We start from the raw sequence: 22,414 nt of genomic DNA, 5'->3' as shown, positions 1-22,414 counted from the left end.
CTTAACTGTGTCTTTTTCCTGAAGCAGAAGGTCGTAGCTTCTCTAAACCACTAATATTATTAACACAGAGATAGCTGGATAGTTAAAATATGAAGCTTTGCTCAAAAAAATACCCCAAAACCTCTGTCTTTCCACGTGGTCCTGCTGATGTCTTTTCTCTGACTCGCCTTCCTTTGCAAGGAGAGCAGCAGAAAAACCAAATTGTTTTCCAAAATCACCCTTTTTTCTTTCTATTTCTTCCCTTTAGGCCTTGGTTGCTATCGGGTGGATTTACCCCGGGAAGGGGCTTTGCCAGACCCAGGATTTAATTGAAACCTTGGGCAGAAATCCCTTTGCTGGCGCTAACCAGACATTTTACCTCACGCCGTGTTATTTTTTTTTAGCGTATATTTTCCCCAGATGCAGAGAATAGAGTTGAAACGCTCTCAGTAAATATTTATAGCGCTCTAAGTTCTGCGTATTGTGTTTTAGCTCCTTTTGAATCTGCTCTGGACAGAAAGAAACGGGACCCTGGGCTGAAGCGGCAGCTCCAATAGTTGAGTTTCATCATCTGGTGTCGAAACCGCTTGTGTCTAGGGTTTTATTTTGATTTATAAAGTTCATTTCAGGGGGGTGTATTAGGAGGTGACTCCATACATCAGTAATTCAAATATTTTTTAAAAAATCCCTTATTGACATTATTGTGACCACACAGGGCGTCACTCGGCCCTTGTAATTTTTTTTGTAAATGAAAGAAAACCCAGATTTTTGCTTCAGGAAAAGGGGGGTTTGGATTTGGGGATGCGCTCGTCGCTACCTTGACCTCATTTCTGCAGCGCTTGGCCGCCTTTCAAGCTTCTGTTTAAATAAGATGTTGGATACCGTTAGTGATTTATTTATTCCCCCCCCCGCTTTCCTGGTGTGTTTTACCCTTTCCTCTCTCCGTGTGTTTTTGGGGGGAAGGAGCAGGATTGTCCATTAACTTCCCCGCTGTTTTGTTCTGTTTCTGGTTGTACATTACCCAGTTGTTTTGCCCCGTTTTTGGGGTGTTTGGATATGAAAAGTACAGCGCTGGGTACAAAAGATTTCCCAGCAATTTCGCGCCACGTTTCGGTGAATTGCAGACACGTTTGTCCTTGGTTTTTATCTCCAACCGGCCGCATTAGGGACTAATAAACCGAGCGGGCGATAACGCTTCAGCCCTGGAAATACTTTATCAAATTATTGAGTGGTGGGAGCTAAAGGAGAAGCAGCGATTAAACATGGGAGCCTGGAGGTGCCAACTTTGCCTGTTCTGCTGCAAAATCGGCCTAAAAATTCCCTTTTTGCCCTTAGGACCTTGCTGGAAGTGCAAATTTCCACCTGAATTCTTTCTATTTCTCTCCTTTTTGCTTTTCTGTGGTGTTGGGGGTGGAGTTTTTGATGTTACGTGCTGGTGGATCCACGAGAAATACAGACAAGCATCTTTATCGCCGTGCTGACACCATTTCTACCTAATCCAGCCTAAGGAAAACAGTCTAAAATGAAAATTCCCTCCAGTTTGAATGCTGAGGTTTTGCATTTTGGTTCTTTTCTTTCAGAAAGAAGGGCGATTTGGCTTTCAGATGCTAATTAACGCCAGCTTAAGGTGTGCTGAGCTGGGCTTTGCAGCCTTGTTAGTCTTGCAGATGTTTAGATAAGAAGAGCTTTAGGCTTCCAAATTTGTCCCACTTAAGAAGAAGAAAACTTAAAAAAAGACAAAAAGCAAACAAAAAGAGAAATGGGAGGTGAGGCTCAAGTTTTGTCTTAACAAACGAGCCTTTGCTGGTCTGAGGGGGGTTTTTTGTTGGCTTTTTTAGCATAAGCAAAGCCTGGGTTTAGTTCAGACCACAGTGTGGATTCCGGCTGGAAAAGGAGAGGAGTCGCATTCGCCCCGAGCTGTTCAAGCACTGCAGCTGCTGAAATAAATAACAACAACTTCTTTTTTATTGACATTTCCAGGAGCGGGAAAGCCAAGGGGATACAAACATGGAAAAAGAACAATATGTAAGGCCATCGATACATCTATAGAAATAATTTTGGTAGGAAAGCGAGTCTATAGACTTAAAAACATGTTTCTTGTAAATACAAACTCTTCATGGCGTGAGGATTTTGGTGCCGTGGGTGCAAATTGTGTGTTTGTGGGGTGCGTGCAAGCGCGTTTTGCTCTTAGCCGACCGATATCTGGCGTTAATTCATCAGATCTGAGTGGCAAAACTGTCCTTTTAAATTTTACTTTAGGGCCAGAGTGGCTTTTATTTCTTGATTTTAAAATACCAATAAGTAGGGCTGCTGTAGAGAAAAGATGGTGCAGTTGCTTTGCTTCCAGTTTGATTTTGGGTTTGATTTTGGGTTTTAACGACCCCTTTCTCATAAACGAGCCGCTAAGTGCCTGATTCAATGCTCATTTTCATAATAATCTTCCTTTTATGTACCTGCAGAGAGCAGAGGGAAACAAATGGGATTGTTGGAACCCTCTGTGGCTGCAGAGCTGCTGGAAAAGCTCCAGCTTATGTTTTGGGATGGTTTTTGGGTGGTTTTAGGATGGATCCCGCTCCTTCCTCAGCCTCGTAATGTGAGGATGTTACATAACTCCAAACCCAGCATGGGCGGAATTTGCCAAAAAGGTTTTTTTGAGTGAACGGCGACGCGTTCGCTCATTTTGGAAATCTATTTATATATTTGGGGGGGGGATCTGGGGCGATGGAAGAGGCTGAAAATGGAAATAACTCATGCCCTCCTTTTATTCAGGTTAAAGCTGCACATGGGCACCTGAGCGACATGGGATGAGCTTCCGCTGCTGGGTAATTCAGGAGGAAAAAGCTCTTGGGGCATAAATGCCTAAATTTCCACCGCAGTGAGGAAATACTTAATATTCCCTCTCTGAAAATCATTCACAGAATCACAGAATGGGCTGGGTTGGAAAAGACCTCAGAGATCATCAAGCCCAACCCTTGGTCCAACTCCAGTCCATTGACCAGATCATGGCACTAAGTGCCATGGCCAATCTCAGTTTAAAAACCTCCAGGGCCGGTGAGTCCAGCACCTCCCTGGGCAGCCATTCCAATCCTGACCACTCTCTCTGCACAGAATCGCTTTCTCATCTCCAGCCTCAATTTCCCCTGGCAGAGTTGAAGCCCATGGCCCCTTGCCCTATTGCTGATGCCTGGGAGAAGAGCCCAATCCCCACCTGGCTGGAACTGCCCTTCAGGTGGTTCTAGAGAGTGCTGAGCTCAGCTCTAAGCCTCCTCTTCTCCAGACTAAACAAGCCCAGCTCCCTCAGCCTCTCCCCATGGGGCTTGTGCTCAAGTCCCTTCCCCAGCCTTGTTGCTCTTCTCTGGACCCGCTCCAGCACTTCAGTCTCTTTCCTGAGCTGAGGGGCCCAGAACTGAACACAACACTCCAGGTGTGGCCTCCCCAGTGCAGAGCACAGGGGAAGGGTCACTGCCCTTGTCCTGCTGACCACGCTCGTTTGGATACAGGACATTCATTCTCTATCCAGTAGAAATTAAACTGTCCACATAGGCCTCGATGTCCATACAAGATTCGTTCCCAGTGATGTCACATCTGCTTCATTCTTGCATATTTTATTTTAAACAACCAATTGAATTCCCACGATTTCTTCTCTTTTATCCCTTCCTCGCTGTTTTCTGTCTTTCAATATTCTCAAATAGTGGAATTGCCCCCAACTCTCGCTACTGAGCAGCCAGATCAATTGGCTTTTATCCCCTTCAGCATATCGCAATTTTCTTCTCTGTTTTTGGACACCTCCACTTTGTGCACGTGCCAGCGTTTCCCTTAATACCGGTTTTATTCAATACTTCAGCAGTGAGAGCAAAAATGGATTGAGAGGAATAATTTCCTTCACTCTTACAGCAGGATATTAATTATAAATACTAAACTTCGTTACTTGTCTCCCAATATTTAGCTGTTAAACCTGCGTTCTTATGTTGTTTTTGGTTTGGGACCACCAGCTTTCGTCTGTTGGTTGTTATTCTGTGCTCTGTCACAACATATTTGGCGATTGGTGCCTTGAAAATCTTCATTTAGGTTGGAAAAGACCCTTGAGATCATCGAGTCCAATGTTCTCGTTGGGTCTTGGCTACACTGAACCTTCTCACCCTGTGTAAACGCTCGTGTTTAACGCTCAAAATACGCGACTGTCAACAGTGTTTGTGTCCCTGGGGTCTGAAACTTCATTTTCTGTGATCCTAAAGATGAAACCTCCTTTATTTAGGCACTAATTTGTGTCAAAGTGCCGTTCTTAGGGGGCTCCTCTGCGTCAGTGTTGAGTTCAGGGCTTGCGTAACCCCGTTCAATCACACACGTGCACTCTACAACTCGCTTAAACTTGTGTTTCGTCAATGAAAAACGCTAATTTCTAACCCATTAATGAGCTTTATTGATGGGACATGAGCCTTCGTAGAGGCAGGAGTTGGTTACTGTTGGTGGTCGCCCTTTCTGCACGTTGGCCCCAATTCTCTGATGCTCTAACTGGGGAGGTGGGTGTTTATTTCCTGGGCTATGCAGAAACCAGGAGCTTTGACTTTCTTTTACTAGAATTTGATACTTCTCGATGAGCCAAAGTGAAATCTGTGCAGCTTTCCTGCAGGAAATCTTCCACCGCGTCACCACGACGGCGCCGAATTCTGTCTCAAAAGCTGATTAAATTTAGAATCATCGACTCGTTTTGGTTGGAAAAGCCCCTCAAGATCATGGAGTCCAACCATGACCCACCCCATGTCCTGAGAACCTCATGTCCGTCTGTCCAACCCTCCAGGGATGGTGACTCCAGCACTCCCTGGGCAGCCTGTTCCAATGCCCCACAGCCCTTTGGGGAAGAAATTGTTCCCAGATCCAACCTCAACCTCCCAAAGGTCCAACTGAAAACTTCCCTGTGTCTGTAAGGTCGACAACAAAAAGACCTTTTGTGTTGGAACGTTCCGAGCTCTTTTGGGTGTCTGGTTGAAGAAATAACAGATGAGCTGTTGACATCTTGGTTAAGGCGCATTGGTAACCACTGAAGCTTTCACATCTTTAGTTTTCATTTGAGGACCAAAAGGTTTCCAAAGCAAGAAGAGAACGATCGTGTTCTTGTTCCTTCACCTTCCGTGTAGGAGAAAGTGTTTTCCTCATGGGATGGGAGCGAAGAACGTAGAGAAGCAGAGTTCAGAACGTTGGCAGGTTGGGTTGGGATCAAGGTAACACTTCACATTAATTAATTGGTGAGCATCTAGCGGCCAAAATGCTGATTAATTAATTCTAAGCATCATGGTTAATAGCCAGGGCTCAGGTCGTTGAGCAAGTCCATAAGTATCTTTAATTTCTGGTGATGAGAGGCAGGTATTAATACTTCCACTGTTTCTGGGTTGCTAGAGAAAGTATGAAAATCAGCTTCCTACCTCAAAATGTTGTGATTTTTACATCTGCGTTACCTGTGCGGTGTCGGAAACAAGACTCTGGTTGGTTTGCAGACCCTATGGAGACCCCCGAGGCGGCGTTTGCTCACCAAAGGTTTGCTCTGTCCGCGTCCTCGCCGAATTCCCAGCGTTTTATGTGAACAAGTGTCCCCTTGGTGGACGGTTGGCGTCTCTGCTCGGCCGTTGGCGCCGTTGGTCGGGTCATCAGCGTTGCCCTCGCTCCGTGTCCCTCATCCGTCCTATTCGCTGCGCCGGGATCCAACGTTATATTTCATGTTTTTGCCTGATGTTCACACCTTTTTATTTTTTCTTTTGCATGTTTTCTCGCCTGGATTCCAATAGAGAAGAAGAAAATGAGGTGAGTAAAACCTTTCTCATTGTAGCTCCTGAGATGCATTAACCCAACCGGCTTAGTTTCACCTATGGATTTCTTGAGTCTGGAGAGACCGAGAGTCCAAATAAAGCAAATTCATCCGTGGTTAAATCCAGAAAAGAAGGAAAACTACTCCAATCCTGCCGTCTACACACCAGGATGCGATAGCAAAGCACAACGGTGCCCTTGAAACATTCGCTGTAGGTAGATGCTGCTTTCTGCACTGTGAGATGATGATTATTTAAGGACTTAATGCGTGAAAAAAGTCAGTTTTGCTCTATCTGGCTCAATGGATTTTAGGGGAAAGGAGAAAATCTGGAGGGCCTGGAACAACTTGGGATATCTCAGCATAGGAGCGAGTGCTGGTAAGAAGTTTTGGTGCTGTAGGACCAGGTCTGAACATCCTCCTCGTGTTCCCAGCGAATCGGGAGCTGCTTCAGTAATCGTGTGTATCTCCGCTCAATATTCTTATCGTGCAAAAAACACCCACAGCAACATTTGGGGCAACGTTCCCCTTGTGTAAAACATGAAAGGGAGGAGAACTTCTGCCAGTAATTGCTACCTACTCAATTTCAAAAGCTGCCTGTGGAGTGTGATTAAAGTGCCAGCGAGAGAGAAAACTCTTGAATGCCAATGCACTGTATTCGCTGTATTTTTAAATATCTATTTATTATTGGTTTTTAGATGTGTTGTTGGTAAAATAGGTGAATCCAGTCTCTGGTAACAATTTGGATTTGGATTTGTGGAGAGACCTTCCATATATCTATATCTATATCTATATATCTATATATCTATATCTATATCTATATATCTATATATCTATATATCTATATATCTATATATCTATATCTATATCTATATCTATATCTATATCTATATCTATATCTATATATCTATATATCTATATATCTATATCTATATCTATATCTATATCTATATCTATATCTATATCTATATCTATATCTATCTCTACATCTATCTCTACATCTATCTCTACATCTATCTCTACATCTATCTCTATATCTATATATCTATATATCATATATCTATATCTATGTCTATATCTATCTATATCTGTCTATTTACATCTATATCTCATAATTATATCTATCTATATCTATATATCTATATCTGTATTGATATCGATATCAATATCTATATCTTATCTGGATCATCTATATCTATATATCTCTATGTCTATATATCATATATCTATATCTATCTATGTCTATATCAATATCCATGTATTTATATCTATATCTCTTTATTATATCTATATCTCTTTATTTATATCTATATATCTATATCTCATCTGGATCATCTATATATCATCTATGTCTATATCCATGTCTATATCTAAATATCTATATCTCTTGATAGATATAGATATTATATTTAATCATATGGTTGGAAATAGGAATCCGATCTCTTACTTTTCCATTATCCCAAGACATATACACGAGTTGGGGGTAAAAAGGCGTGAATTTTTGGTCACACGGGGATAATAATTAACACAGAAAACCCCCAAAATGCTGTTTCCTTGCTCTTTAAAGGCTGAGCCCGGTGTATTACAGGTGGGAGGTCTCAGCAGCATTCAGACCCATAGAAACTCGTACCCAACGGGCTGAACACCCAGTTTTGTCCTGTACGTTTATACACACTTGTGTGTTGGTCTCTGGGTCATTCTGATGTGTGGATTCTTTTGAGAAGGGTGTTTTTGCCTTTCCGGAGGCGGTTGTGAGACAGCCGTGCAGAGAGGAGCGTGTTTCAGAGCCGGGCAAACGTATGGACATGGGTTTTTTCCAGTGTTGCTCTTTGGGTGCTCGTTTAGCCGTGACATTCATTTGAAAGCACCCGTGGAATGGCACCCAGTTAAAAAGAGTTAGATTTTGCTTTTCCCGGAGTGCAGCAAATCACCTCCTGGTGAATATCAAATGTGTTCATCGCGCTGGTTTGAGTCGCTGAGACTAATGACACACAGAACATGATGTGGTTTTCACAATTAAAACAAAACCCCATGTATTTCATCAAAAAAACAGGATATATATTCGTATATACGATGTTCAGGGGTGCAAACAGAATGAGACGGGGTTTCCATTCTACCACTGTCTTATTTAATAATTGACTACGGTGCCTTTAGCCTGAGCAGCTCCGCATTGTTTTACAAAAGTTAAAGGATAACAAAGCACATAATAATTCACTGTGGGTCGCAGGAAACTGCTGCTGCTGCCAAGTTATGGGGTAAAACCCCCCAAAAACCTGCTACAACTCTTTCTGTTGGACGCAAGACACAGTTACACTAATGCAATTTGGATTCGTGGGGGGAAGACACCATCGACAACAGCCATGCCGCAACGTTCATCTTCGGGGACCTTCCTGTGTGTAGATGAGGCCAAAGCTTTAAACCGGTTGGAAAAAGGCCAAGCTGGGTAAATATGCGGCGCTTTATTTTCAGTGCGACTTTCCGGAGGCGGTTGCGAGATGGTCGTGGAGAGAGGAGTGAGTTTTGGAGCTGGGCGAGCGCTTGGACACGCTTTATCCCCCAAACTCACCGTTTGACGCCCTTTTAGCCGTGGTGTTGTTTGAAAGCACCCATTCAGGAGTTAGATCTTGAAAACTGCTAATTTGGGATTTGGATCCGTGCATCTTGGAAGGTGAGAGGTTCCCACATTGAAGGAATTTTGTTGCTCTGGACTCGCTCCGTTTTCCAAAGCCGGGCAAGCGCTGGCACAGCAGCTTTCGTGGTGGAGATCCCGAGCTCTTAATGTCCTAGAGAAGATGATTTCTTGGCTCGTTAGCATCGAAAACTTGCTGTAGGGGCATCCTCAATGCGGGACGGTGAGTGAGATCCGGGGCAGGAGCTGGTGCCGAGATGCCCGTGGAGTGTTTCAGTCGCTTGGCTTGGAGGTGACAGAGTCATCACGCACGACTGAGCCACGATGGGAATTCTTGGAGCTTGTTATATTAACACCGATCCGTGCCTGAGCCGGGAAACTGATTAGGAATGACTTAACGACTGAGATAAGGCTGTTGGCGAGAGGTAGGAAAGGACAGACTATAAAACCACCGCTGGAATTCTCGCTCGTCCGATTTACACCGAAACCAAATGCATCCTGGTGCAGGATGTGAAAACAACCGCGCTTAGACCTTCAAAATGCAGGATGGTTTGTAGCCTGGGACCACAGAAACAGCGCAAAAAAGTGATACTAAAAAAAAATAAGAATTAAATAAAAAGAATTCTTTCAGTTTGGTCATTAATAAGTCAGTTTAAAAGCCTCAACCCAAAGCCTGAAAGAGGTTTTGCTCCAAACTGGGAGTGACTGGGTCATTGATTTTGTTTGCGCCAGCGTGGCTCGGCTACCCCAGATTCCAGCCCAGGGCATCAATTTCTATTTTATCATCACGAAAAATTCGCTTGGCAAAAGAAAACTGTTTGGTGTGTCTGTAGAACAGAATTAAAACCCCAAAACCACATTTCTTTAACTGCATCTTCTTTTTGTTTTGCAGGGCAAGCCTGAAACCGTGCAGAAAGCCGGCTTTATCAAAGGCCCGGTGTTCAAAGGCGTCGCTTCCAGTCGCTTTTTGCCCAAAGGCACCAAAACAAAGGTCAACCTTGAGGAGCAAGGAAGACAAAAGGTGTCTTTCAGCTTTAGTTTAACCAAGAAGACCTTACCGAATAGATTTCTGACTGCTCTCGGAAACGAGAAACAGAATGAAAGTCAGACCTCGCCAGCAGTACCCCTGCAGACTGAGCTTAACCCCAAAACTAAAATGGACCCGGGGGATGCCGCTGGTTCAGCTGAGGAGTCTTCACCTCCCAAACCGAAGGTAGAATTAGGGAAGATCCATTTTAAAAAGCATTTACTTAACGTCACCGCAAAACCGCCACCAGCTACAGCAGCGACGCTGCCGCCGCCACCGCCCGTGACGCCGGGAACGGAACCGGTGGCCTCGGCCACGGACTTTCCCTCGACGCTGCCGCCTCCCCCGCCTCCCCCTCCGCCGGCGGCGTCACCAGCGGCGTCGATGCCGGTTCCTGCGGCCGCGGCTTTGCCACAACCGCCAGCGACGCTGATGGCGACGCTGTTGCCGTTGCCGCCCGCGGAAGCCGAAGCCCCCGCTTCGAAGGAGCCGTGTCACGCAGGCCCCAAGGAGGCTTTGGAGCCGGACGCCAAGCAGGACGCGGCATCGCGCGGTTCGGAAGAACGTGTCGCTCCAAACGCACCCGAGCGGACGGAAATAACTCCGCAGAAGGAAGATTCCCATATTGGGAAGGAGGAGGAGGTTTCCGACGGCTCGAAGGGCGCTGCGCTCTGCTCCCGGCGGCCCGGCTCCAAGAGGAAGTTCTCTCAGTCCGACGGCACGCTGCTGGGCTCCGAGTCCGACGAAGATTCAGTGAGGACCTCGTCCAGCCAGCGGTCCCACGAGCTGAAGGTATCCAGTACGGAAAAGGAGAGAGATCCCAGAAGAAGCTCCGCGTCCCTCAGAGGTGACGACCCAGGGAAATCCTCCTCGCGTTCCAAGTCGGACAGGGATGAGAAGTACTCGAGCTATTCCAAATCGGAAAGAGATTCGGACAGGGATGAGAAGTACTCGAGCTATTCCAAATCGGAAAGAGATTCGGACAGGGATGAGAAGTACTCGAGCTATTCCAAATCGGAAAGAGATTCGCGGTATTCGTTCTCCCGCTCTCGGTCGGACAGAGAGAGGAGGCGAAGCCGATCTCATTCCCGCTCCCGATCCGACCGGAGCTCCCGAACCAGCTCTTCCTACTCCAGGTCGGAGCGCTCGCATTACTACGAATCTGACCGCAGATACCACCGGAGCTCCCCGTACAGGGAAAGGTTGCGATATTCCCGTTCGTACGCGGACAGCCGGGCGCGAGAGAGCTCGGACTCGGACGACGAGTATCGGAGGACACATTCCAGATCGAGCGACTCCAGGCGGACGTCGTCCCACTCCTCCTCCTCCTACAGAGACTCCAGGAGCTCTTACTCTAAGTCGGACAGGGACAGCAAAGTAGAGTCGTCTCACGCCGATGCGGAGAGGAGGGGAAGATCTTCGAAAGCAGATAGAGATTCCAAAAGGACTTCCGAAAGCGAAGTAACCAAAAGGTGCTCTCCCCTTGACGAGCTAGGCTATCGAAAGGGGACATCCCATTCTAAGCCCGACAGTAATGTGAATTCCTCCCGTTATAAGTCCACCCCTACAAAGACCCCCACACCAAAGCCTGATAAATTTAAGAGTTCTTTCTGTTGTACAGAATCGATCGAAGAAATAAAACAGCAGTCTAATTCTCTAGATTCAGAGGCCTCTTGTCTAAAAAGCAGTGAGATCAGGATGTCCGTCGCGAGAAGATTTGAAAGGGAAAAGACGCTTTCTCCGCTACATCAGTTGAACGATTCGCCCGCTTGTAAAAAGGCAGACGAATCGAAAGTGGGTTTTGCCAGCTCCGAGGAGCTTGCAGGAAATGAATGCAACGACAGTGTTAAGGAACAAGAAACTTTATTAAAGATAAAGCACGAACAGTTAAGAACGTGTTACCCCGTGGAGCTGAGCGTAAATGGGTCCCCGGAGGGTAGAGCTGATGCTTTGGCAACATCCAGTGCCTCCAACCCAGAGGATGTGGCTGTGTCTTCTGGCGATAGCCTGTGTCGCTCAGAAGCGTCGCCTGTTGTGAAGGTGAACCCGTCGTATCCGTTGCCGTCTAACGGGTTGGAGAGCACGTGCGCGTCTCGAGAGCAGGAGCCTGACGACTCTCGGGTCCAGTCCAGCGAGTGCAACAGCCTGTTTGGGGAAGCGGAGGCTCCGGCCCCGCAGCAGCAGGAGGAATCCACCCCTTTGCCCGTCCTGAATGTAGATCACTCTCAAACAGTACTTAAAAAGCTGGATGATCAGGCGACTCCGTGCGACAAAACCAAAGAACCATTGTTTTGCTACATTTCGGACGATGCCGCCCCCGCTTTGTACCATTCGGAAGTTGAAATCGAAGCGGAACCGGCGGATATAAAAGTTACGTCCGAGGCTTTTCTGGACGTGCAGGTGGAGCCGCAGACGGTTACGTGCGAGTACGAGAGCGCGGAAGATCAGCACGCGGCGTCGGCCTGTGACGGGGAGCACAACCGTCCCTCCCCGAAAACGGACCCGGCCGTGGAGGGCTTGGGCAGGGATTCCTCCCAGGACGGCTCTTCCCCGAGGCTCAGGGACCATCCCGTGCCGGGGGAAAGCACCTCTTCCAAATGGGACGTGCCGCCGCCACATTCGGAAGCCGACGAGGCGCTGGAGTTGGGGACCCGGCACCTCAGCCCCGGTTCGGCACAAGGCAAGTTGTCGTTCCGAGATGAACATTCGTACTATTCGGAAGCGCCGCTGGAGCACCACGGCAGAGAGGTCGTGGAAGAAAGCGCCGTATCCACCGGCGGCGCCGGGCCAGATGATTTGAGCGTTCAGTGTCCCAGTGTATCAGCTGAGAAGGATGAAGGACACGAGCCTATTGTGGCTTCGGCTTTTCCAGACGCCTTATTTCCCTCTTGTGACGTCGTCGTCACCGCGGAAGACACAGAAACGGTGACTCAAGCCCCGACGTGCGACAGCAGCGGCAACGCCTCTGAATTCATCCCTGCCGGCCGCCACGATTACTCGGACACGGGGGAGAGCGACAGCGAGGGGGGCAGCGAAGACAGCGACACCGAGGACTCGGATTCTGATGACGGCACGCCACGGAAACGCCTGCAGTCTGTGGTGGTGGTGCCGAAGAACTCGACCATCGCCATGGAGGAGAGCAGCCCCGGTTCCTCGCGGAGCAGCCAGGGCAACCGGCGCTTCTCCGACCACTGGGACGACGAGCGGCCCGAGCCCAGTAGACCCTACTATGAAGAGAGATCGGAGAACGCGGCGAGTAAAGGCGGTTCGCAAGTAGAGAGCAGATGTTCTCCTAGAGGGATGGAGAAGAGTCCGGCGACTTCTACGGAGCTCAGCAGGAAGGAGCCGGAGGAGCTGTGGCCGGACCCGTGCCAGCCGCAGAGCGACGGCGTCGACAGCACGAGCCAGGCGGACCTGACGGCGGATTCCCACGGCAAAGCCAACGCGGACGAGAGGGTGGCTTTGAAGGAGCTCGTCTCCGTCGGCAGACCTGTCGGCCGACAAGACGAGCAGCCCCTTTGTCTACCGGAGAGTTATGAAAGCGCCGATAAATCCCGACACCAGACGAGCTTTTCCAAGCCAGACAGTAGGCAGGGGAAGGCTGGGCTTAACCAGTCCGGCCTTGGGGACTTCTCCAGGTTGGGCGGTTTCCATCCGCCAGAGGATCTGGGTGGTTTGAGCTGGGACTTCTCGCAGGTGGAGACGCCCAGTAGCACTTACCAGCAACCAGACAGCAGTTTCGGCGTCTACTCGGGCTACGTTTACCAGCCGGGCTCGGGCGCATACGGCGGCTCTCAGACCTACTGGCAAGGCAATGGCTACTGGGACGCGCGATCGGCGAGCAGACCTTCCGCCGTTAATTACGAACGAATTCAAGGGCAAGTCCCCGATTCGCTGACGGAGGATCACGAGGAATACGAAGAGGACGAGCGTTGGGACGACGAGTGCAAACCTCGTTTCCCCAGCCCCTCGGGTAAATGCCAAGCACCGGGGCAGAAGGAACAAGGTTCGGTGCAGGCGCACGAGATCAGCAGCAATTCCACCAAGGAGCCGCTGCCTGGCGGCGACAAGAAGGAAGAGGTGAAAGCTTCAGATAAAAATGATGCGAAAGAGCGAGGCCCGCCAAAAAAAAGACGCCCGGAGTTGGAGAGCGATTCCGAGAGCGACGTGGACTCGAGGGAGAAGAAGAAGGCGAATATGGAGGGGCAAGCGGCGGAGCCGGCGCCGCAGGACTCATCCATGGTCGGGCGGTTGTGCATCATGGACGATTTCCGAGACCCCCAGCGCTGGAAGGAGTTCGCCAAGCAAGGGAAGATGCCCTGTTACTTTGACCTCATTGAGGAGAACGTCTACTTGACAGAAAGGTAATTTGCTTTTTTACTATTTTTTGTTTTAAATATTTTTCCGTTTAACAGTTTGAGATTTCAACTTCTATTTATTTAGTGATAGCTTTATTTTTTTAATGGGCAAATTGGCGTAATTTGGAGGGAGAAGGACGAGTGTTGCGTTCCCTGTGTCTGGCAGAGCTGGTCATAGAGGAGACGACGTGTAGGGGAAAGGGAGCTGGGGGTCCTGGGGACAGCAGGGTGACCATGAGCCAGCACTGGGCCCTTGTGGCCAGGAAGCCAATGGTACCTGGGGTGGGTTAGAAGGGGGTGGTCAGTAGGTCAGAGAGGTTCTCCTGCCCCTCTGCTCTGCCCTGGGGAGACCACACCTGGAATATTGTGTCCAGTTGTGGCCCCTCAGTTCCAGCAGGACAGGGAACTGCTGCAGAGAGTCCAGCGCAGCCACCAAGATGCTGGAGGGAGTGGAGCATCTCCCGTGTGAGGAAAGGCTGAGGGAGCTGGGGCTCTGGAGCTGGACAAGAGGAGACTGAGGGGTGACCTCATTAATGTTTACAGATATATAAAGGGTGAGTGTCAGGAGGATGGAGCCAGGCTCTTCTCGGTGACAACCAGTGACAGGACAAGGGGCAATGGGTGCAAACTGGAACACAGGAGGTTCCACTTGAGTACGAGAAGCAACTTGTTTGGGGTGAGGGTGGCAGAGCCTGGCCCAGGCTGCCCAGGGAGGTTGTGGAGTCTCCTTCTGTGCAGACATTCCAACCCCCTGGACACCTTCCTGTGTAACCTCAGCTGGGTGTTCCTGCTCCATGGGGGGATTGCACTGGATGAGCTTTCCAGGGCCCTTCCAATCCTTAACATTCTGGGATTCTGTGTGATGCTGGACGAGCGTTTAACCCCCCGAGCCTCTTCTAACCACAGCCCCCTGGCTGGGCCCTGGCGATGAGAAGAGCTGCAAGAGCGGAGGGCGTTGGGGGAAAAAAATTGATTTCATTTATTTCCACCCTCTTCTCAGTCACCTCTCAGCGTCCCGTTGGTCTAATGTTGATTTGGGCGCCACTGGGACTTGCCCACACGGGTTTACTGGCATCGACACCGAATAAATGTGTTAGACTTGTGCCCATGGTAATTTGTGAGAGTAATTATGGGGTTTTTCTCAAGCTTTTTGCCTTCTCTATTCATCTCAACGTGATGCTGCCATATGGCTTTAATGTAGCTGCACCACCTCTGGGCTTGTCTGTAGTGTCCCCAAATGCCACCCCGCTCCCTCTCCCAGGACTCAGGGAAATCTGGGTACAGGGAAAGGTTTTGGACAAACTACTTTGGTTACTCACGTGTAATTAATTATTTGTCATCTCAAATGAGGTTTTTTAGATCTAACAGAACCATAGTTTGAAATATCAGGGGGCAGCTGGTGGCTCCAGATGATCCGTTTCCCTCATCGTCTCATGGCAACTAAAATATCAGGAGATGCCTTTGATGCCCTTATATTTTTCTTTAATTGCAGTTCGTTTTCTTTTCCATTGTCTTATTTGACAGTGAAGTTTCAGTAGCTAAACTCTCCAGTTTGATTTGTTAAAACAAAGCTACTTTCAAATGGTTTGTGCACTCAACATGTGGTTTATATGTTAATATCTTAGAATAGAGGTTTTCTCCTGGCCTTTGGATTAGCAAAAGCAAATGGACATTACAGAATAGCTGATGCTGGAAGGGATCTATGGAGATTATTTTATATTATTACAGTATGTTGTCTTTCATGAGGGGCTAATCAAGGTTTATCCTTTTAAATTAAACCTTAGAACTTGTGCTTTGTGGTGAGACATCCTCTGTCTAGAAAGTCGGGTCTGAATTGTCTGGAAATTGGCTTCTTGTGCGACAAAACAAAGGGGTTTTAGTCCTTCCTGCCTGCGCTGGAGGTGCAAACGGATCGTGGACATTGAGGAGAAGGAAAAGAAGTGAAATATCCTGGGGTGTCCCTCTGAGAAATCGTCTTCTGTGATCAGAAAGTCACCACGCTCAAAACAAATGGAGTGTCCTTGGCTACCCCCGTACCTTGTGGTTATCTAGAGATAATCAATCCGCACATCCAGTTTCTAGAGCATAAATTAATTTTCTTCAGTAACAACTGTGAATGATCGCGGAGTAATTGCTCTCCCCTGCTGCTGTTTAATCTGTATTTCAATGGCTTGTCTGCTGTAGGAAGAAGAACAAATCTCACCGGGACATCAAGCGGATGCTGTGCGAGTGTCCCCCCCTCTCCAAAGAAGAGCGAGCGCAGGGGGAGGTGGCCTGTGGAGAAGATTGTCTGAACCGCCTGCTCATGATCGAGTGGTGAGTTGAGTTTGGTGAGACGTCAGAGTGGGGCAAGTGTTGTCTTTGAGGTGACTTGGGAGCCCTAAAATAACCCTGACATTCCTGGGGGGTGGCAATGAGCTGTCCGTGCTCTCCTTGTCACCACTTGGTGTGGAGGGATCATGTCCAAGGTTCACCAGGACCAAGTGCCGGGTCCTGCACTTGGGTCTCAACAACCCCATGAACGCTGCAGCTGGGGAAGAGTGGCTGGAAAAGGAGCTGGGGGTGTTGGTGACAGTGGCTGAACATGAGCCAGTGGGTGCCCAGTGGCCAAGAGGCCACCAGCATCCTGGCTGGTACCAGCACTGTTGTGGCCAGCGGGACTGGAGAAGTGATTGTGCCACCAGGGAGGCCAAACCTGGAATCCCGGGGGCAGTTTTGGGCCCCTCACGCCAAGAAAGGCCTTGAGGCGCTGGAGTGAGTTGAGAGAAGGGAACGGAGCTGGTGAGGGGCTGGAGCACAAGTGTGATGGGAGCGGCTGAGGGACCTGGGGGGTTCAGCTGGAGAACAGGAGCTGAGGGGAGACAGGGACACAAAGAAACGGCCTCAAGTTGTGCCAGGGGAGGTTGAGATTGGATGTGGGGAACAATTTCTTCCCCCAAGGGCTGTGGGGCATTGGAACAGGCTGCCCAGGGCAGTGCTGGAGTCACCATCCCTGGAGGGTTGGACAGACGGACATGAGGTTCTCAGCACATGGGGCAGTGCTGGGGTGGGTTATGGTTGGACTCCATGATCTCAAGGGGCTTTTCCAACCAAAATGATTCCGTGATTTAAACCTGACCTTAGGTCTGCAGGAACCTGGACCTTACAAACCTCCCGCTAAACCTCCTACGAGGGCCTGGAGTCCTCTGCTCCTCAGCTTTAACTCTTGTCCATCGTAAGCGTGTGTTGGGGGTCAGAAATGCAAACGTAGCTCTACGGGAGATCATTATTTCCTCTCATTTCTCCTTATGCCTCTCGCCCCAGAACCTCAGCAGGCGGTGGTTGGTGTCTCCTCGTCTCCCCTGTAAGAGAAGAGGGAGGCAGGGGACAGGGACTCACCCCTGGCATGGGGATGTCACCAGTGGGGTGGAAGGAGAGGAATTACCCAGCAGAACTGCTGCCCTTTGTTTTGTATTTCATAGCCCGGGCAGTAGACACAGGGAATGGGATATTCTGGGGGAAAAAGCCATAAAACGTGGGGTAAAGAGGCCAGTTCATCCCGTTTTGATGATACGACAGCGGCATTCGCATTCCAAATGTTTTTATCTTCCTTCCAGAAATAAATCGTCTCCATTTGCATGTCGACAGTCAGATGGTTGCGCTTTTTATAGCAAAACACGTTGGAAGGTTTTACCTTGAATTGATTACGGTTCTTCGGTATCTATTCCCGTTGGAGCCGGGGAATTGTCCCGCTGGGAATTGATTTGTCCCGTTTCCTTCCCTTTAGTTCTTCCCGGTGCCCGAACGGCGACTACTGCTCCAACCGGCGCTTCCAGAAGAAGCAACACGCGGACGTCGAGGTGATCCTGACCGAGAAGAAAGGCTGGGGGCTGCGAGCCGCCAAAGATCTGCCATCGTAAGCCTTTGCTTTTTGAGGGACTTCACTCAAGTTCTTCCAGTTTTATGTGCTGTCCTTGTCCTCTGTCAGGGGTCCCTCTTCGTTACCTATCCACTCATTGAGTTTTAGAGCTCCCGCTCTCATTTTACCCCCTTCTTGTTAGTGTTTCTGACAGTTTTGCTGCAGATTCGGCTTGTTTTTCACCCGTTTTCTCCCCTTTCCTGTCCGCACTACGTGGTGTCAGAGGAGCACACGCTCTGCAAGACTCACCCTCTTCTTGAATCCTCCTCCCCGTCGACTCCACGAAGATCCCGTGGGGACCCTTCCTCCCTCGTTAGCCTGATGTTAATTAACAGCTTAACTTCTGAGTGCTGCTTTGACATCAGCCACACTTACAGATCCGCATCTGTGTTCGACTTGTCTCTTTGTCACTAAACCAGGTGGTATTTCCCCGTGGGCACAAAGTCCCGGTGGGACTCGAACACAAGGGTCACGCGATATTTTAACCCCTCGGCAGCAGGACGGGTGCTGAGATTTTTCGCGTTATTTCCTGTTTGGAAACTGTTGTGCTCAAAAAGCGAGCGCGGCTGGAAGAAGAAAAGCGCCGGGTTCATTTTGAGTAGGTTGGAGGTGGAAACTCTTTTTCCTTCTCTTGAAGACAAAGAGTTCTGAGGAATCCAGCGACGTTTCTGACACGTCCAGATCTCCCGGCAGAGTTTTTTACCACTGTATCGAATATAGGAGAGTAATTCATAGGAAGACACAAGGAAAAGTTTTGATTTGCTTTAGAGAGTTATGCCAAGTTATCTCAAATGTGCTGAAAACAATTGTGTGTTTTCAACCCAATGTGTTTATGTAAAAGATAACGGCGTTAAGCGATGGGTCAAACGAACCAGCGCTCCCCATCGCTCTTCTCTTGTGCAGCGACTGTTCCAAAGAAGAGGGTGAACATCGTGGCATTTTCTGGGTCCTCATTTTCCAGATTTGCCAGATAAATCCACATAGTCCCTGGTGCTGCTGGATTGAACCCTTGCAAGAGCAGGATCCCGTTGTTTTTGGAATAATCAGAATAAGCTGGTAGCAAAATCCTTGTTGTAATAGAGTTTAGAGGTAGTACTTTGTATCCGTGGTGTATGGCACAACGCATGGTGGAAAAAATAAGTTCCTTTTAAGATCTATATTCTCCAATCTATAGTAAGGATATAATATATAGCGGTTTGGGGTTGTCCTGCGCAGGGACTCGATCCTTGTGGGTCCGTCCAACTCGGGCCATTCTACAATTCTATGATTCCCAGATTTGCAGTTTTGCGATGGGGAGTTTGAAGGGAACTCACCCAACTAAACCGCAGGTTATCGGACCAGAACCCTTTATTTTGGGTGAATCCAGACGCAGGGAGGCGGGTGAGATTTGCAGGTGTGGGCTGGACGGTCAACACGGTGCGAGGAGCCGGTTTAGTGATGGGAGGGAGTGAAACCCCCCCCAAAACACCCAGCGCTTGGTGAGGTGGAGCTGGGCAGGAGCTTTGGCTTTCCCGGTGCTCTCCTGGTCACCCACAAGGAACGAGTTGGAGGGTTCAGGGCGATATTTCCATTGCAATCCACAAAACCACCCACAGCACCTTCTCCTTAAACTCCTTATTTTCCTCTTGTTCTTCCCAGAATAAACCTCACTCAAAATGGAGCTTTATTCTTGCGTCTGGGCTTTTCGCTGGGATATACTTACCCATGTGATAGCGTAAAAAAGGCAATCAGAATTAAGACATTAAATATCTAATCATCGCAGCTACACCACCACAGTGACCAAACTCCAAGTTCTGTTCAGCGGACCCGTCTCCGCCGCCGTTATTTTCTGTTCCGTGGTGTTTCTGTGGCTCAGCAGTGATGGTTTTTTGACCTCTTGGGTTTTGCAGCAACACTTTTGTCTTGGAATACTGCGGGGAGGTGCTGGATCACAAGGAGTTCAAGGCTCGCGTGAAGGAATACGCCCGCAACAAGAACATTCACTATTATTTCATGGCCCTGAAGAATGACGAGGTGAGCGGTGGCATTGGGTGCTCAGCCCTGATTCCATACATCGATTCCCTTTGAACCCTCTAAACAACATCCTGAATCTATTAAAAAGGAAACTTTGGTTGGTTTTGTATTGTCATACGTTACGTTGTTTTTTTAACCCAGTTTCAAGCTGGTTTAGCAGAATCCTTAGACCAAGAAACCGCATTTTCTCCCTCGCTTTGCTGGCAGAGCGACGTTGAATTGGGCTGGTGTTACCCTGTGGGGTCCCTGCGTGCAGGATTAGTGTCCCCGAAATACTTTTAGACCAGGAGTTACTAATTATTCCTCCCTATGGGATGGCGGAGCTGCGGCACAGAGCGCAGCCTCGCTTACCTGCTGACAGCAACGTGTATAAATAGAAATGGAATACCATATTCCGCTTGTCTCCTCTGTCAAGACTTTTTGGCTCTGTGGAGCTTTACAGTAAATGAGCTAAAAATACTCCAGAGTGCTTTTTCCCTCCAAAATAAGCAATTTCCGTAGCTGCCGTGGGCTTGTTTTGTGGTCACAAGGGGGCACAGGGGAGCGTTTCCAACACAGGATCAGGGGGGTGACCTTGCTGGTCGGATATAACACGTGTGACAAAGACATTTGGCTTCCCCAGCCTTGATATTCCTTATATCAGAGGCTCAGAAATCGATATGAAAAATTCAGGATCCCTGACCCACTGGAGAACTCGGTATTAACCTGTAATGAAAACTAAGAACCACGTACCAGTTTCTTAGTGCGCTTTTCTTCGGGGCACTTAATATTACTATAAAACCCTTTATGAAAACCAAATGAAGTCAATAGCTGGAGCAGAAAACGGTTGTTTTTATATATATATATATATAAAATACTGCCTCGTATTTCATCTGGTGCTGTTTCGCTCGAATTGTTGTTTCTCTTCAGATAATCGATGCTACGCAGAAAGGAAACTGCTCTCGGTTTATGAACCACAGCTGTGAACCGAACTGCGAGACACAAAAGGTAAAGGGCTGGATCAAAGCTGCGACCCGACGAGCTCAGACCGAGCAGCTTTGCTCCTTTATTTCTGCGTTTCTTTGCATTCTGTTTTTTTGATGCTGTTGTAACTTAGTGAAATGGCAACAGCTCCTTGAAACAGCTGAACTGAGGGAGTGGGGTCTGGACGATCGGGTAGTGAGGTGACTGTGAACTGGCTGAAGGGAAGAAGCCAGAGAGTCGTGGTCAATGGGGCAGAGTCCAGTTGAGGCCTGTACCCAGTGCAGTGCCTCAGGGATCAGTGCTGGGGCCGGGATTATTCAATATATTCATCAATGACTTGGATGAGGGAACAGAGTGACTGTCAGCAAGTTTGCTGGTGACACCAAGCTGGGAGGAGTGGTGACACTGGAAGCTGTGCTGCCATCAGAGACCTGGACAGGCTGGAGAGCTGGGCGGGGAGAAATTAATGAAATAGAACAAGGGCAAGTGTAGAGTCTTGAATCTGGGCAGGAACAACCCCAGGTTCCAGTGTAAGTTGGGGAATGAGCTGTTGGAGAGCAGTGTAGGGGAAAGGGAGCTGGGGGTCCTGGGGACAGCAGGGTGACCGTGAGCCAGCACTGGGCCCTTGTGGCCAGGAAGCCAATGGGACCTGGGGTGGGTTAGAAGGGGGTGGTCAGTAGGTCAGAGAGGTTCTCCTGCCCCTCTGCTCTGCCCTGGGGAGACCACACCTGGAATCTTGTGTCCAGTTGTGGCCCCTCAGTTCCAGCAGGACAGGGAACTGCTGCAGAGAGTCCAGCGCAGCCACCAAGATGCTGCAGGGAGTGGAGCATCTCCCGTGTGAGGAAAGGCTGAGGGAGCTGGGGCTCTGGAGCTGGACAAGAGGACACTGAGGGGGGACTCATTGCTGGGGATCAATATGGAAAGGGGGAGTGTCAGGAGGATGGAGCCAGGCTCTTCTGGTGACAACCAGTGACAGGACAAGGGGCAATGGGTGCAAACTGGAACACAGGAGGTTCCACTTGAATATGAGAAGCAACTTGTCTGGGGTGAGGGTGGCAGAGCCTGGCCCAGGCTGCCCAGGGAGGTTGTGGAGTCTCCTTCTGTGCAGACATTCCAACCCCCTGGACACCTTCCTGTGGAACCTCAGCTGGGTGTTCCTGCTCCATGGGGGGATTGCACTGGATGAGCTTTCCAGGGCCCTTCCAACCCCTGACATTCTGGGATCCTGTGATTCTGTGAAACTGCTGAATGTTGCTGAGCCAGCTTGCAGGTTTTAAATTTATCGGCCATGCCATTTAAAGGCTGAGCTTTATCAATTTAAACCAAAGCCAGCATCAAGGCTGGTCTTTGTCCTAACTCTTTCACCTTGTTTTTCCTTTGCTTTAGTGGACGGTGAATGGGCAGCTCCGAGTCGGGTTTTTCACCACCAAACTGGTCCCGTCGGGCTCCGAGCTGACGTTCGATTACCAGTTCCAGAGATACGGGTACGTTTTGCCTTTTTCTACTGGTACTATGAGCATCGGTGCGGCGAAAAAACCCTGCGAACAAACCGCTGCAAAGCCTCGTCTAACAGAGCGGTTGTAAATGAATCACAATTCAAGTATATTAAAAAAACCTACCTGGGTTAAGTTTCTTCTGTTTCTAACACAAGATTAGGAGAGGAATTTAACATGTTTCCCAGTGTTGCTTTATTGCCTTTTTGTTACCCTTCCTACCCTCTCTCCCCGGTGGAAATTTCCCAGATCGTTAT

At 48.8% G+C, this 22,414-nt stretch overlaps 2 protein-coding genes across 2 annotated transcripts in view; both read left to right on the top strand.

Annotated features, from left to right (window-relative positions):
* KIF9 (kinesin family member 9) overlaps positions 1-22,414 on the top strand; it is an 87,090-nt gene that overhangs the window by 46,345 nt on the left and 18,331 nt on the right. The gene's annotated exons all lie outside the window — the stretch shown is intronic.
* SETD2 (SET domain containing 2, histone lysine methyltransferase) overlaps positions 6,080-22,414 on the top strand; it is a gene marked incomplete at its 5' end in the record, with an annotated part of 51,949 nt that continues 35,614 nt past the window's right edge. Inside the window, 7 exons of the mRNA XM_082044632.1 lie at positions 6,080-6,235; positions 9,298-13,796; positions 15,975-16,106; positions 17,557-17,685; positions 19,578-19,701; positions 20,611-20,688; positions 22,051-22,148. Coding sequence (XP_081900758.1) covers positions 6,080-6,235; positions 9,298-13,796; positions 15,975-16,106; positions 17,557-17,685; positions 19,578-19,701; positions 20,611-20,688; positions 22,051-22,148 — 5,216 coding nt within the window. The remainder of the gene's footprint in view (positions 6,236-9,297; positions 13,797-15,974; positions 16,107-17,556; positions 17,686-19,577; positions 19,702-20,610; positions 20,689-22,050; positions 22,149-22,414) is intronic.

The sequence above is a fragment of the Streptopelia decaocto genome (genome assembly GCF_964273445.1).
Source record: "Streptopelia decaocto genome assembly, chromosome: 2".
NCBI lineage: Eukaryota > Metazoa > Chordata > Aves > Columbiformes > Columbidae > Streptopelia > Streptopelia decaocto.
The sequence above is the reverse complement of the archived record's forward strand: the minus strand, read 5'-3'. Positions and strand labels throughout refer to the sequence as shown.